Source organism: Quercus robur, chromosome 2, assembly GCF_932294415.1.
Source record: "Quercus robur chromosome 2, dhQueRobu3.1, whole genome shotgun sequence".
NCBI lineage: Eukaryota > Viridiplantae > Streptophyta > Magnoliopsida > Fagales > Fagaceae > Quercus > Quercus robur.
This window is the reverse complement of record NC_065535.1, coordinates 72683782-72699816: the sequence shown is the minus strand read 5'-3', so window position 1 is coordinate 72699816 and position 16035 is coordinate 72683782. Positions and strand designations below refer to the sequence as shown.

At 31.8% G+C, this 16035-nt stretch overlaps 1 protein-coding gene across 1 annotated transcript; it reads right to left on the bottom strand.

The window, feature by feature from the left end:
- Positions 1-1722: 1722 nt before the first annotated feature.
- On the bottom strand, positions 1723-8279 carry LOC126714918 (potassium transporter 8-like). The gene is made up of 8 exons (XM_050415330.1): positions 7789-8279; positions 7189-7675; positions 7035-7088; positions 4309-4569; positions 4165-4217; positions 3452-3578; positions 3107-3361; positions 1723-2968 (listed from the first exon to the last, which is right to left on the bottom strand). Exons 1-8 carry the CDS (start codon positions 7825-7827, stop codon positions 1914-1916), a joined length of 2331 nt encoding a protein of 776 aa, XP_050271287.1. The 5' UTR covers positions 7828-8279; the 3' UTR covers positions 1723-1913.
- Positions 8280-16035: the final 7756 nt, after the last annotated feature.

Below are 16035 nucleotides of genomic sequence, written 5' to 3'. Positions count from 1 at the left end.
AAAACAAAAAGGCCGTCGTTTGCAGGAAAATGGAAGCCGTTTTCGGCTGGTGACGGAGATGATATTTGATTTATGTCAAAGACGGCGGAAAAGAAGGCATTGTTAGGTGCGAGACAAAACACAAACTAGCGTATTTACCAATGTGATTGCATGGGGTCACATAATTGTGTCCCGTCCCGGTACCTTCTCTCTTCTTTGAAATGGAAAAAATTTGTTCGGGATAGAGGCATTTTGCTATCCTTAATAATATTTCATCAATATTAATAAGGATGAGATAAAAAAAGAAATGTGAAAAATAGTCGTGAGAGACCTAGGAAAGAAAGCAAATATTTTTAGGATGATAATAGAATATGAATTAAAAGAATTACAAACAATATATAATATATAAAAATATAAGAAATATATATATATATATATATATTCCTGATGGGGTGATTTTTTTTTTTTTGGGAGAAATATGATGGGGTGAGTTGAACCCAAAAAAAAACAATCTACAAGGATGAGGGTGATTAGATGAGACATTTGTCATCACCAAAGAGGTGTCATTTTCAATTGAAAGCAAACACAAATTATTGTCCTTTTCAGTTTGATGGATAAAATGGTAGCAACTAACTTATCCTTTTAGGAATTAAAATGAAAGTAACCTGCGCTATATTGGCTTTTATTATTACTAACATAACATATAACTCCATACAAATGCATGAATGCATTTAAAATTAAACAAAATTTTTATTATAAAAATATAAATAATTAGTCAAATTAATTTTTTTTTAAAGCATGTAACACATGCATTCATGCATACATATAGATACATTTAAAATTAAACACAATTTTTATCATAAAATATAGATAATTAGTCAAATTATTGTTTTTTAAAGTAAACGTAATTATTCACATATTAAAATTCTTACATAAATTTAATAATACTTATGATCATTTTTTTTCTAATTTTTAATAAGATAGAACATGTGATGATTTTTGTTATGTGATGATTTTTATTTTATTTATTTTTTGAGAAACATGTGATTTTTATTGAGTATATGTGATTATTTTTTTTTTAAATTTATAATTCATTAATATTATATTCTTAGTATTTTGCACTCATTAACTCACTTAACACAAAGATTAAAAAAACCTAAATAGACACATGGCACAAGCTTAAGTGGATAATTATGGTGTAATCCTTACATAAATTTAGACTCATGACGCAAAATTAGATTATAATTTCAAATTCTAATTTGATTTTCTCTAAACTTTACATATTTATATATATATATATATATAGATGACATATAAATTTGAATTTTTTTTTTTAGTTATATGATTATATTTTTTATGGTTTATTATATTGGACCTCTCGTTTTCTATACTAAATTAATTGATTAATTTGGCACAAAAATTTAAAAATTTAGATTAGATGGGACACATAGCACAAAATTAAACTCTAATTGAAATTAAATTTTTACACTAAATTAACTCACTTGACATAAAATTTTAAAATTTAAATTAGATGAGACACATGACGCAAAATTAGACTCTAATTAAATTCCAGTTTAAAATTTAATTGTTATTATTATTATTATTATTAATTTCAATATAATTATTAACTCTGTTAGTTTTATAATGATTGTTGTTTATTTTTAAGTCAAGAAACCAAAAGGTTTCATTTTGGTATAAGCCGGGTTCGATATCAGGTTACACATAGATTGTTGAAACTCAAACTGCAAAATGGTTGTGCCGGTCTTCCATACATGGTTTGCCATATGTAAGTCAAACCTTAGATTCATAAGCACTTTGCCCTTGCATTTGGAGGGGGAGGGCAATAGAAAACAAGCACTTTGATCTACCATTTACAATGACCCAAATGCAGAACAGAAAAACACAAAATACAAAGCTATACTGGATAATCACAATTAAACATAGTAGATCATCCCTACCTCTAGTGTGGATGCATAAGGAATGCTCAAAGAAAAAGTTGGCTCCCTAAAGTTTCTCCTCAAGAAATCATAACCAAAATTAATCACAATTTTCTTCATCAAACTAGATCCTTTCTTTGCTCTTACATATGAGTGCCCCATTATGAATGCCAATCCTGCCTCTCTTGCTTCCATCAGTTCCCTTAATTCCTGTCTTGCATCCAAATCAATCTGTGGGCTTTCTGGCACAACAAACCTCACTCTCTTCCTAGGCATTTCCAGGGGCTTAATCTCCCTCAACTCAGAAGCATCTACCATTTCTGAAATGCTTCCATCATCTTCACACAATCTAATACCTTCTAAATTTGATGATGAAGTCCCAACAACTGTCAACTTTTCACCATTCTCCGTATCTTCCGTTCCCACAACACGTGCAGCCGGTCTTTCTGACCGGATAAATTCAGCAATACTACAAACAAGATCCTTTTCAAACTCATTGTCATCCTTTTGAATATCACGATATCCATAGCGTGCTATGCATCTATAGAGCCGGTACTCCTTTGGGCCAACCCTTCCCACCAAGAACCTTTCATCAGGCCTAACATGTGGCACTGGGACAGATTTGATGCAGAGAAAGACTACAACCTGGTGGAAAGCTGGGAGATTGGTGACAAAGTGAGAGAAAATAGCTGGGATCCCAGAAACAAGCTCAGTATGAATTAGACCAATCCCCTTAACCCGCACAATTCCAAGACCAGGACCAAGACCGAGTAGCCAGTTAATGGATACCTTGTTTTGAACATCAAACTCATATTTCTTGAGTGTGCCATAATGCCAAACATACATAACAATTAGGAAGATAAATGAGAGGGCAATGGGCACCCAAGCTCCTTCACGGAACTTGATGAGCGATGCTGAGAAGTAGAGTGCTTCAATGGAGCCGAAGAAGAATATAAAGCTAATGGCCAGGAAGATACTCCTATTCCAGCATAGGACTATAACAAGAGACATTAGACAGGTGGTAACAAGCATGCCAGTTATAATTGCCAAACCTGATCATAAGAAGAAGATGTTGCTATAAGAATGATGGTGATTAGAGCTTATAAAGCATCAAGATCATAATTACAACTCATTTTTGAGTGTTATAAGCTAAAAAAGAACTAAAAAAACTTTGATGTGGACAGAACTACCTGCTGCATTTCCCATGCGCTTAGTGTCCCTGAAACCAATGGTAACAGCCAAGCATAACAGCATTAATGTCCAATTGATCTCTGGATTATATATTTGTCCATGCTTCTTAGATGATGTGTGGACAAGTTTGACCCTTGGAAAGCAACCCAAAGCAGAACACTGTTTGATTATGGAGAAAGTTCCAGTGATGATGGCTTGGCTTCCCACCACTGCTGCAAGTATGGCTATTACCAGAACTGGCCATCTTATTTTATCTGGAACAGTATGATCAACACTTCAAATTTGTAAAGCCCCAATCTAAAAGTTAAATTTCATTACTTTAAAGATCACTAAAATGCACGTACCAGGTACAGAGACATAGAATCCAATTGGGTGCGCTTTTCCATAATCATGATGATTCTTAGAAATATAAGCAGCTTGTCCCATGTATGCTAGGATTAAGGAAGGGTAAACAATACAGGTAAAAGCAATCTGCAGGAAAGTCTCTTTTTGTTAAACAAGTAGCTTGAATTGTGGTGGTTTTTGATAGATATTGTTTGTGTAATAATTTACCACGAATAATAATATGAACATAAATTAGTCAATTAGTTAAAAAACATGGACACACACTGACACAAGTCTTGTTTTTTCATGCATAAAAATATACTAGAGGAAGCTGGTCTAGTCAAATTGAAACTCTGTTTTAAAGTAAACCTACTTATGGATATTAATCATGCTTCTAATTTTCATTTGCAATATTAGAAACACATGACTATCAAAAACTTCATTTACCTATCTTCCACTTCAATGTCCTCAATTCATTTTTCTTTTCTATAATGCAATTGTTCAAACAAATAGGGGAGAGGGGATTTGAACCCTAGTTCTCCTTATAAAGGAGACCAGTGCATTCAGGTAAATAATGAGCCATAGCATCTCATGATAGATGGACCTAGTATTATTTTCAGATTCAAATCTCTGGTTGCTATGCGTATGACTTCAGTAAGAAATATGTACGAAAATATCATTTGCAAATTTAAGATACTTGTCGTCCAGCAAACAAAGAATCAGATCAATGTACCTTGATTGACAACTGTGAAAAGTGTCCAAGATCAGCAAACATAGCTTCTGAGCCTGAAATGTTGACAAATTAGAACTAAAGGGGAAAAAAATTCCTGTTGTTATATGGCTAGACAACACAGTTCATAAAAAAGTATTATTGTACCTGTTATACACAAGAGTATTCCACCCAAGGACATCCAACCTTTGCTTTGTGTCTTCTTCAAAAACTTGTACATGTAGTATGGAGAGAGTGCTTGATAAACATATGGATTCCAACGGAAGATGTTATAAACACCAATAGCACTGATGCATAAAAGCCATGTAATCACGATAGGTGCAAAAAGGAACCCTACCCGATGGGTCCCATAATGCTGGAGAGCAAACAAGAAGACCAGTATGATACAAGCAACTGGGACTTCAAAATCTGCAGAATATCATTGAACTTTGAGGGAATATCTAATGCTCAGGTATATAATAATCATATTCTGCTAGCATCAACCATATCCCCAATCAACCTTATGACTTTGCAAAGAAAATAAGATTATGTGGCTTCTGAAGAAACAAATGGAACTTCATTTTGCCAAGAAGTAGTTCTTTAGTTGATAAAAGTTTTACTGGTGTACTGTCATCTCTGATTTATAATTTTTCCAGTGACATTGTTAATAATCAACTAAATGATCAAACTCATTTCAAAGCTAAACTAGGTTACTTCTTGAGGCTAGCAGTTGAGAGAGACGTCTTACTTGCTTTATCAAGATCATTATACTGGTATAACAAATAAAGAAGAAATTTTAATATGGACATATGGACTACAAAGTTACAACTGGTCTCATAACTATGCTCAATGGAGACTTAAGGGTCTCTCCACACTCTGAAATAAGTGCATTTATAGAAACAGGGAATACAGATAGATCTGCCTTCTCTCGGTTTTCCCTAAAGCATGTGTGCAAAGATTATCTTCTTAAATATATTACTTTCCCTGTTGCCATTGGATGATTCTGAAAGCACTTGCCACAATTGTAGATATATCCCATATGGGAAATCCTTCCTAAATGATAATTATTAATTTATTAGCCATCTAAGAATTGAAACACTTAGACCCTTATTCAGCTCTTCCACACAAATTTCTTATTACTGCTTGAAAAAACTAATCTACGTACAAATCTTGATTGCATATAGTAGGTGAAGTCACTGTCAACCATCAATGCAGAGATTGACTATGAATCTAAAACCAACACGATGGATATATATACTTTTGTATTCATTATGAGTATAGACATAATTCTATAAAATTGTGCCATTTCCAATTCTAGTTTCACTCAAATCAAACCCCTTGTTTTGCAGTAGTTTTTTTTGTTGCTAAATACTTTTTGAAATGTGAGTAAAGAAGTAGTACCACCTATGAATAGAAAGGAACAAAAAAAGAATGTTCTCAACCCTAGTGATTCTAGAATATGTCAACAAACATATACCTTTTTTTTTTTTTTTTGAGGAACTGAACAAACATATACCTAATTGCTCTGTTAGACTCCATCTTCAGTTGTTTAATCTCATTAAATGGCCTCTCAAAGTCCAATCAATTAGGTAACTCTGTGATACCACGATAGATGGTGGGGAACACATTGGTCACTAGTTGCAAAGGCCAGCAATTAGAGACAGCATGACCAACAAAAGAGGCTGTAGATATTAGCCCACTAGTAGGACAAATAAACTGACTGAATCTATGATAGACAAAAGAAGGGACAATGGAAGAACAGGTGGAAATTTAGAAAGTGGAAATGCAATAGATATCTTCAGATATCATACATAGTGACTGAAGGAGATGATTAGACCATAGAGGCTGAAGTTGATAAAAGAATGATGATGATGATGATTGCATTTTGGTATGTCATCCACTAAAATGCGACAGCAACAAGTAGGTCAAGGCTTGGTTGACACCATGGTCGTGATTATGTATGCCTCATGGGGGAATTTAGTCATAGCTCTAACTTAATTTGACTAGTCTAATATAAGTCATAATTCCAGTTAAATAATATAATAGATCAGCTGAAGCCTACACTATTCTATATAATCTTATATTATTTGGAGACTTATCCAAACTCAGTTACTTTTTTTTGGCCTAGCATTGACAGCTTAACTTTATAAAAGGTAAACTTTATATCATAATCTTCTAATTTATCAGTTTTTGCTCCTCTTTTTAGCCGCAATTAGTATCTTTAACATAAATAAGGCGTCATTGACTTGACCTTCCACATCATTAATCTGATTTTTTTAATTGATTTGATAGTGATTTGACTTTGATTTAAGCAAGTAATTTGTTTTAATTATATTCCTAGGGACCCACAATAATGCATGCTCCTAACCTGGCCACTAACTTCACATCTGTACAATAGAAAAAAGGAGAAAGAAAAGGTTTTTGATATTTCATATATCATTTAAGCAATGAATATATAACAGTAGAATCAAGATTGATACCTAACTTCGATTTGCTTCTTTAGTCTTCTTCTTCACAAAATATATGATTAGATGTGATATAGATGCTAAAAATAAATAAATTCTCCCAAAAAGAGAACCCATAAGAACTTGGTATCACTCAGTGGCCACTACTTATTACTAGAAGTCTAGAATTCTGTCTAAGCTATTCAGCAAAAAAAAAAAAAAAAAAAAAAGAATTCGTCTAAGCTATCATCAAATCTGTAGAATTCCATATCTATACTTCTAAAGAGCAAAAGTGATTATTACTAGAAGTATTATTTGCAACTCAACTAGAAGATCTACCAGATAGAAGAAATTTATCTTCCTCAAACAACATAATAGATTGTAGACTAATGACTATGGATTAATGAAATTAAACATAACACACCAGCCACTATATAAGGAAATACTTACATCTGTGCTGCTCTTTTGGAAAGGGAAACTGCATCCCTGACACAGCAGAAAAAACTACACAATGAAAAAAAAACCAAAAGAATTTTCGATTAGTGGCATCCCAAGCTTAGAACTCAAAACCAAGATCGAAATGTCATAACCTTCCAATTAATACCAGAAATTGTTGGTGTAAGCACCCCATCCCCAATAACCATACAAGTCCCAATCAAAGCCAGAACAAGCAGTAACCTTTGCAACACTCTGTACTTCTCCAATGTCAACTTCAATCTCCACCCAATATTCCTCTTATTGGACTCAATCCCATCTTTGGTGTACTCAGACAGCTCCTCATCGGCAAGCTGGCAATTGGGCAATGAGCTAACTCGGGCATGCCGGCATAGCAATGAGTACAAAGCAAAAGTCCCACCTTCACCATTATCATTAGCTCTGAGCACGATAAACACATACTTGAATAGTGGCACAAGTGTAATTGTCCAGAACACAAAAGACAAAACACCATATATTTCCTCATTAGTTTCTGAAAGGTGAATATCCTCAGCAAAAGTACTTCTGTACACATATAAAGGAGAAGTGCTTAAATCTCCATAGACAACACCTAAGCTCTGAAAAGCCAATGTTAACACTGTCTTCCATGAATCTTTCTGAAACAAAAAACAAAAAATAACAAAACAAAACAAGAAAATCATCAGAAAGTCTGAGATTTCTGAGGAAGACAAAACTCACTGACACTTCCACACAGTGCCACATGTCTTACCTTGGTTGGATGACTACGGATTACACCTTCAAGATCCATGCTAGCCTGTCTTAGAGTCACAGAAAGTACATTTTCTGAACAAGTTAAAGGAAAATAAAGGATGACCCAAATGGATTAACACCCTCCCCCAGTTCAAACAAGCCAGAGATAAAACAAAACAATAAGCTTTATTGTTTAGATGACATTGATTTGTTTTTAGTGAGAGTGCAAAAAAGTAGTTCAAGACCCACCAACATATTTATTCCCCCCCAAACCACAAAAAACACCAAAGTAAGAAAAGAAAAAAGGAAAAACGACCCACCAACGTAGACAAATCAAGAACATACACGAAACACCATAAACGAACATAGAGAAAGATATTGAAACAAGGAAACAAGGAAAGGATGGTTGGAATAAGAGCTAAAAATATAAAATATGGGGTTTTCTTTTCTTTTCTTTTCTCTTTTTTTTTTTTTATAGTTTTAGTGTGTCTCTGTGAACTACATGATGAGTTTGTGGTGGCTCAGTTTCTAGATGGAATATTTTGGAGAGGTTTTGTTAGCTTTCTCCACTTGGCGTTCAATGATAGAGAAATGTTTGAAACCTTTTTTTTTTTTCTTTTTTTTTACTTTATATATATAAAGAATGGTGAGTGTATCTGTACATGTATAAAACAAGCATGCACTAATTGAAGTTCTTTTATATCACCTAACAATGACTGGCCATGCAGTGACTGACTTTAACTTACTACTCCATGAAAGCAACTTTTCCTAATGAGATGACAAACTTTTACAAGGCTTTTTATCAATGACATAGACAACTAAACGTGAATCACACGGTTCATATATCGAGTTAATGACTTCACTTATAAACAAATTACCTAGCTACCAATCAAGTGCGGTGTATACAAGGGTTTTTTTTTTTTTTTTTAACAGAAAGGACAAAATATAGGTAGGTACAATTTTTTAGATACTATACTATACTATACTATACTTCTATACTCTGTATTTCTCAATCAAAAAAAAAAAAATTTAACATATTAGTCAATTAAATAATGCAGCGCCATATTATCTTTCTCGAAAATAGTAGCAAAAAAAAAAATCTTTCTTAAAGAAATTGAATTTAATTAAAGAATTTAAGATAGCAAACTGTATTCATTTTTTTTTTTTTTTTTAAACTTATGAAATGATTGTTTGTTAATCTGAGTCAAGATCAACTAGAGCTTCACTTTTTGCACAACTTCCCATTTAGACAAGTTTAATGATCTGATACAGTTGCGGCCTTTTCTTATATTTTTTTGATGACTAGGAATCCACCGCCTACCTTATGGTGGTGGAAGGAGTCACAAATTTTTTTTATAAAATATTTGACAACAGTTGAAATAGCATGATTGTTAATATTAGATGATAAAGTTATATCAGTGAGAAAATCAATGAAAATTATTATAACTCAATTGTCGTAAAAAAAAAAAAATGCTATAAATTTTGTCATGTTTATAGCATTACTCGAGCAAAACAAGCCCTGACAATCAATGTTTGCATATGATCTAGATATAAATTTATTGTCTTGAAATCGTAAAAATTTATATCTTGACAAACTTGTCCACAACTAGGATAATGTGTAATGGATTGAAAGCATAGTAGGCTTGCTTTATCTAGTTTAACATTATAGATAATTATATGTTAACTTACCTGTGGTTTAGGCCGATTTCACTTGGCATATTTGTGTTTTGAAGCGTAATTATTTCATCCATTGAAGATTAACTTCGTAATGCAGCCATAACCCACCTCACTTTTTCCTGTTAGAAAAAACCCTTTTAAGATTTAAGACATAAAAGAAAACTAATCTATGAGCAAAGCAAGAAAAAATTTATCTCACCATTGTGAAATCTAGGACCGACTCCAAAGCACCCTATTCTCCCGAATGATGGGTGGGTTAGGAGATCAATCGGTCACTTGGTGGTTGTCGGAGAGTGCACTACATGTTGTTGTTGGAGTTTTGGGGGAATTAAGATTGTAAAGGATGCTGTTGCGATTTTTGTGTGGATTTTTTTTTTTTTTTTTTTAAATCTTTTCCTCGCTGGTAAAAGATTTGGTGTTGCGATTGTGGTGGATTTGTTGTTAGTTATGATCATGGTTTGTTACTTTTTGGTGTAATCATTAGAGACATTATATGCTTTTTCTTTTTTTTTTTTTTTTTTTTTTTTTTTTTTTTTTTTTTGATCAGTGCTTTTTCTGTTTTTAGTACAAGTTAAAGTTCTTATCTGATAATTTCGCGTTGGTTATTTTTCCTTTTTTACTTTTATCGGCTCTTTGTTAGAGCGTTTGAATATATGGCGCAGTCTTCTTTTATGGCAACTACAACTGACAAGCAAGTTATGGCCAAGTTCTTGTTCTCGTCACCTTGCTCAAAGTTATGTTTAAGTAGTTGGGTTTGACCAATTATGATCCTTATCCGTCACATCTTAAAACAAAAGTTCTGTAAAAATATTATGACATTTTGTTATGTGCTTATTTTGACTTTCATTATTAGTTAAATCAGTACCTATTTTCATAGGTTTTTTTTTTTTTTTTTTAGCAAAAACAAAAAGACAACTTTTTGTGTCTTTCCAAAAAAAAAAAAAACTTTTGTGCTTTTGAACTTTGCAAAAGCCTATGTAAATTTACAAAAATACTTTGAATAAAGTCCACGAAAATTATCCAAAATTCCAAATTTCAAGTTTAAGAAGGTTGAACTTCCTCGAATAGCAATGCATCTATTTACTCTGAAACTCTTTTCTTGGTTCTTGATTTCTAATCGTAGATAAAGAAACTCAAACAACTTTGTATATACAAGTTAAGTAGAATTATAAAGTGGGAAGTACGATAGGAAGGAAGCTAATCTTGTTGAGCCATGCTTTCAAAATTTTTAAAAAAATATATATAAATATTCTTTTTAGATGTTGATTTCTTGATTATTTTTTAAAAATGTTTTTAATGGTGAAAGTGTTGAGGTGGATAACAATTGCATATGTTGAAACAATTTCAGAAGTATAAAGTGACACTTTTCAAACTATAGGTAAACAATATAAATCAATCTTACTACAAGTGGATAACATGTAATTAACTTACGAGTATGAATTAATCAAAAATATTGATTTGTAATTCAAATTTAAAATATGCAATTAATTTATAATGGATTATATATTTATATTTCATTATAAATATAGATTTCATTGTAATATATATTATCAATTAAGTTAATGAAAGATGTTGTCCATTAACTTTTTGGATTGAACCTTACCACACAAGGGGTTACGGTTGGGAGAAGTATTGAGGGGTAAAGAGCTTCCCTCTAACAAAATAACAATGGGAGTAGATCAATAACAACAACTTCTTGTGAGATCACTTGATTAAACTATCTCCTAACAGATCTGAATATAGCACATCCAAAATTGGTCAAATTGTGTTGCGAGTATAAAGTAGCCATTTGAAATTCGGTGATTATGATTTTTTTCTATAATTATGATGGTTATTAATAAATATTGATTATAATTGTTTTTATATATAGAACTATATAATCTATTATTAGGTATTTATTATAATTGTCTATATTGTCTATATACATAAAAAATTATAATAAATACCTAATAATAGATTGTATAGTTCCATATATAAAAACAATGACAAAGTTTAGCTACAAAATTAGTTGTAGCCTTAGACTACAACCTTACTCAATATCTTTTTATTATAAGTGAATTTTAACAAATCCACCATTGGATTTCATCTTCTTCTTATATACTTCAATTTTTGCAAAATTTCTAAAAAATTAAAAATCAATAGCTATGTCATCAATAAATTTTTTAAATTGCAAGTTTGTGTAGTTTAAAATTATGCATAAAATATAAACTTATAAATCATATAGTAAATAATATCCAATTTACACAAAATTTGAAATATGTATTAAAAGCGTAAAGAACATATAATTCAACGGTTAGATTTTCAAAATATGTAATAATGTTTATTTTATTAAGTAAGGTTGTAATTACAACCAATTTTGGGAAAATTATTAGATACTCCCAGAATACCATAAATGCGTACTCCCTTCTCTCACATGAATAGTGGGTCCCACACTCCCACCATGAATTTAATTAGTGGGACTCACCATTCATGTGAGTAGAAGGAGTACGCATTTATGGTATTCCGGGAGTACACAATAATTTCCCTCAATTTTGTATCTAAATTTTGTCCTAAAAAAAATCATAATAAATATTTATTAATAACCATCATAATTATAGAAAAAATATCATAATTATCAAATTTCAAATTTAGAAAGAAAAAAAATTATGTTAAACTTCTTAGTGCATTGCATTGGCTACCAACTAGTAATGTACTAAGGTATATACAAGCAAAATTTATAAACAAAATTTAAATCACTCAAATAGTAACTAAATTTTTTTTTCTTTTTTTTTTTCCTTTTGTTTTTAGTGGTAAGATTGTAACTTCATTAAGAAGAAAATAAATTTAATACATCTTAAGTTATAGCCGACTCAAACAGCAATAGATTCTCCTTTATTCAAGTTACAAACTTATCAAAATTATCTATTTAACATATTTCGCTAAGATGTATGTTGGTCTATTTTTTTGCTGCTTCACGTGTAATACTTGAACCAACTTGAGACCTTAACATTTGTAGGAGGAATAGTGATAAAATAACATAAGATGTTGTCGAAAATAATTGGGGTATAGTGGCTATCTATTTTCACTACTTAATCAACCCTCTTAATTATTACTAAGCCATTAAGCTAGTTCTCCTTCAAATATGTTTCTTTAGCGTTCGAGATTATAAAATTCAAACGCATGCTGCTAAATGGCAATGAACTTTTATTAAAAAATGGCAATGAACTTTTTGACCTTTGAGCTGATTAAGGCGTAAGTAGGTTATGCTTACTTGGGACATCGAGAACAGACAGAAAATTCGAACAGACAAAAGGGTACGCCTAGAATTAGCTTACGAATTCAGACTTCAGAGGATAATATAAAGATGGATTCACCATATTAAATCCACCATGTGATCCTAACTACTATTGTTTTATATTTCTATTATTAAAAAAATTTATTGTTTTTATATAATATGTTTCAAACCCAAACTATATATATATTACTAATTATTATTTGGTATAAAGGTGATGAAATACTTTTAGACTACCTTTTTTTAGTTGGACCAGGAGGGGAGATCTTCGAATCAATCCAAAAGATTTGCATCAAAAATGTGGTTCACTTTTTCTTTTCTTTTCTTTTTTTTCCTTTCCTTGAAGACTGTTCGCTTTTGTTTTTTATTTTTTATTTTTATTATAGATAGGATAGAATTTTAACATATAACGTTGGTTCTATAATGATTGTTCTTTATTATTAGACTAAGATGTCAATTGATTTTTTGTATAAGGAGGGGAGATCTTCGAATCAATCCAAAAGATTTGCATAAAAAATGTGGTTCACTTTTTCTTTTCTTTTCTTTTTTTGTCCTTTCCTTGAAGACTGTTCGCTTTTGTTTTTTATTTTTTATTTTTATTATAGATAGGATAGAATTTTAACATATAACGTTGATTCTATAATGATTGTTCTTTATTATTAGACTAAGATGTCAATTGATTTTTTGTATAAGCATGATTCGAACTCCAATATCTTATTCGATGATAAAAAACGCACTAATTGACCAAATCAAAACCCACACTAGCTTACTTTTTTTTTTTGGTTGCTATTCCGCCTTATGAGTAAATCCTACAAGTTTGTGCCTACAGAAAAAACAAATCATATTAGCATCAGATACCCTCTTTTAACGAGGAAAATTATATCACGCCCTTCATTGAACTTGAACCACTAGATTTCTTAATGATACTATATATTAGCCAAAACAAATCGCATTAGGTTCCCAAACCAAGAGACTTGCCAGGATTAGCTTCAACTCTTGATAAAAACGTGTCACATGGGAAGCCTAAGATTATTCAACACTGTCCAAAGTGCAGCATGGAAATCAACTCAGCCATGTTACCTTCTTTGACACTATCCAAAGTGCACCAAAAGAATCAAGACAATAACTCATGCTAGGTGTACAAGGTAATCATGACAATAAGCAAATGTTACCATCTTTCTTTTTAGAGTGAGACTAGGGCAGGGACCCATAGAATCCATTTTCGGTTCCTTTGGAAAAAATAGAATCCTACTCATATTTTCATATCATGTTGACGTGGATATTGAATTTTTTGGTGGAGCTTGGATGTGCACTTGGTTTTAACCTATAAGGTATTATATCCCTTAATTAAGTTCTTGTCTAAGATTGTTGTAGGAAGTAGAGCACTGTTTCTGCAAAGACATTTTGAGGGTCTGTCAAATTGGGTTGCTAAAAGTGATTTGAAATTACTACTTCCGTCAAGACCAAGTAACTAAGTTGATAAGGAGTTTTTAGATTTAAAAATAATAAAAGTGAACATAATAAAAATATTTATGTTTTTATATTTGAATCCAATTAATTCTTCTCCTTCTCCTTCAATGTTTAGTTATTTAGTAATATTATGTTAAAGTATATTATTCTCCTTCTTGTTCTATCTACACCATATACATCAAATTTTTAGCCAGAGAGAGAACGACGACGGATTGTTCTCTTCGTCATCTATTATTATTGGCTTTGATCCCAACACTAATTGTGCTCTCTCGCAACAATCTCAATGGTGGTTAGGATTTGTGTTGTTGGATTCAATTAGATGGTGCTGAGTTATGTGTTGCTAGGTTTAATCGCAAGGTAGCTAGACGGGATGAGGAGAGAGACATTTAAAAGGAATACAAATGGAGGGTTGGGTTCCATCACTGTGGGGTTGACTAGTCTATTGGAGATGCTCTAATTTTGTTAGGCTTGGTTCTGGTTTGATTTTGGATTTGAAGTTTCAAAGATCAATATAATTCAACTGTAAGATTTTCAAAATATGAATTCAATAAAAAATTATAAAATGGTATAACATTGCTTAAAATTATATCATGTGTAATTTGAACCAAATCCATACTATCACACACTTAAAAAATAAATAATAAAAAACTAAATCGTGGGTTTGAAATTGAAATTGTATATTCAACTCACGATTTTAACTTAAAAAAAAAAGTGTGTATAACAGGGTGCATGCGTGTAATAGCTTTATTTGTGCAAACAAAATGAAAGGCTAAGTAAGATAAGAGAGACAGAATATGAGACAAAATTTTATGAGGGATGCCGTTGTCAAGCTGAATGTGGAGCGAAACAAGTGTTAAGATTCCAATCAGCCAGCCTTCGTCACATCGCTTTGTCGAAAGGGTGACCTCTCCCCACTACTAGTTAATGCCCTTGCCCTACACATTCTCCGTGTGGGTATTATCTTCTTGTTTTGCTTTTTATGTATTGGAATCAAATTTGGTATATCTGAGTTTCTAGTTGGATCCCATTAGTTTGTTTACCCTTCAGGCTTGAGTTATCAATTTCGTTTTGTTATCATTGTTTATAAATCAAAAAACAAAAGAATGTTACTTTGAATTAGGTAGATATAAGTTATGCAAACATGTACCGAATCTGACATTGAATGTTACTAGATTGAATTGTGCTATATAAACATTTACAAGTAGCTCAATTTTAACTTTCTTTTTTAAGAAATATACTGATATATATATATATATATATATATATATGGAAAAAAAGGGTTTTGCGCGTGTGGTCACACCGACCCTACTCACTACCAAAAAAAAAAACTGTCTCAGAAACACCCATGGTCCTAGAAACAACCGAGCATATTAAATGTAGTAAGAGAGACAGTGATGCATTATATATAGCCATGTGGATCACTTACCTACAAGTAAGGTTCTGCAAATGATGCAAAAGGAGAAGTCGTTATCACAGTATATAAATGATAAGCTGACTCACATAAGCCCAATTATATAACACAAATTCCAACTTCTCCCATACCCCACGAATTAAGATCAAGCTCGTGAGTCCATACAATCCGGGTTTTATTATGTTCCTGCATAGTCCCACTGATTTGGCTATATTGCTTTCAAGTATTAAATCTTTGAACCTTACATGGAAGCACCCATAAAACATTAATATTACTTATTATTAGGCGTTGCCCCATAAAATGTGACACAATAATTTAAGGATGCTAGCTAGTTAAGTTAAAGAGATCTAATGCTGACCATGCTTTGTTCTGACATCAAAGATTGAGATTTGGTTATTTCAATCTGGAGCCAGATCACAATTCTTTTTATTATCAGA

What these genes read in the sequence shown, in the direction of transcription:
- LOC126714918 (XM_050415330.1), bottom strand. Translation starts at nt 7,827, where the DNA reads ATGGATCTTGAAGGTGTAATCCGTAGTCATCCAACCAAG. An exon ending in TCCGTAGTCATCCAACCAAG is followed by an intron (nt 7,676 to 7,788) that starts GTAAGACATGTG and finishes TTTTTGTTTCAG; the next exon opens with AAAGATTCATGGAAGACAGT. An exon ending in TTTCACAGTTGTCAATCAAG is followed by an intron (nt 3,579 to 4,164) that starts GTACATTGATCT and finishes ACTTTCCTGCAG; the next exon opens with ATTGCTTTTACCTGTATTGT.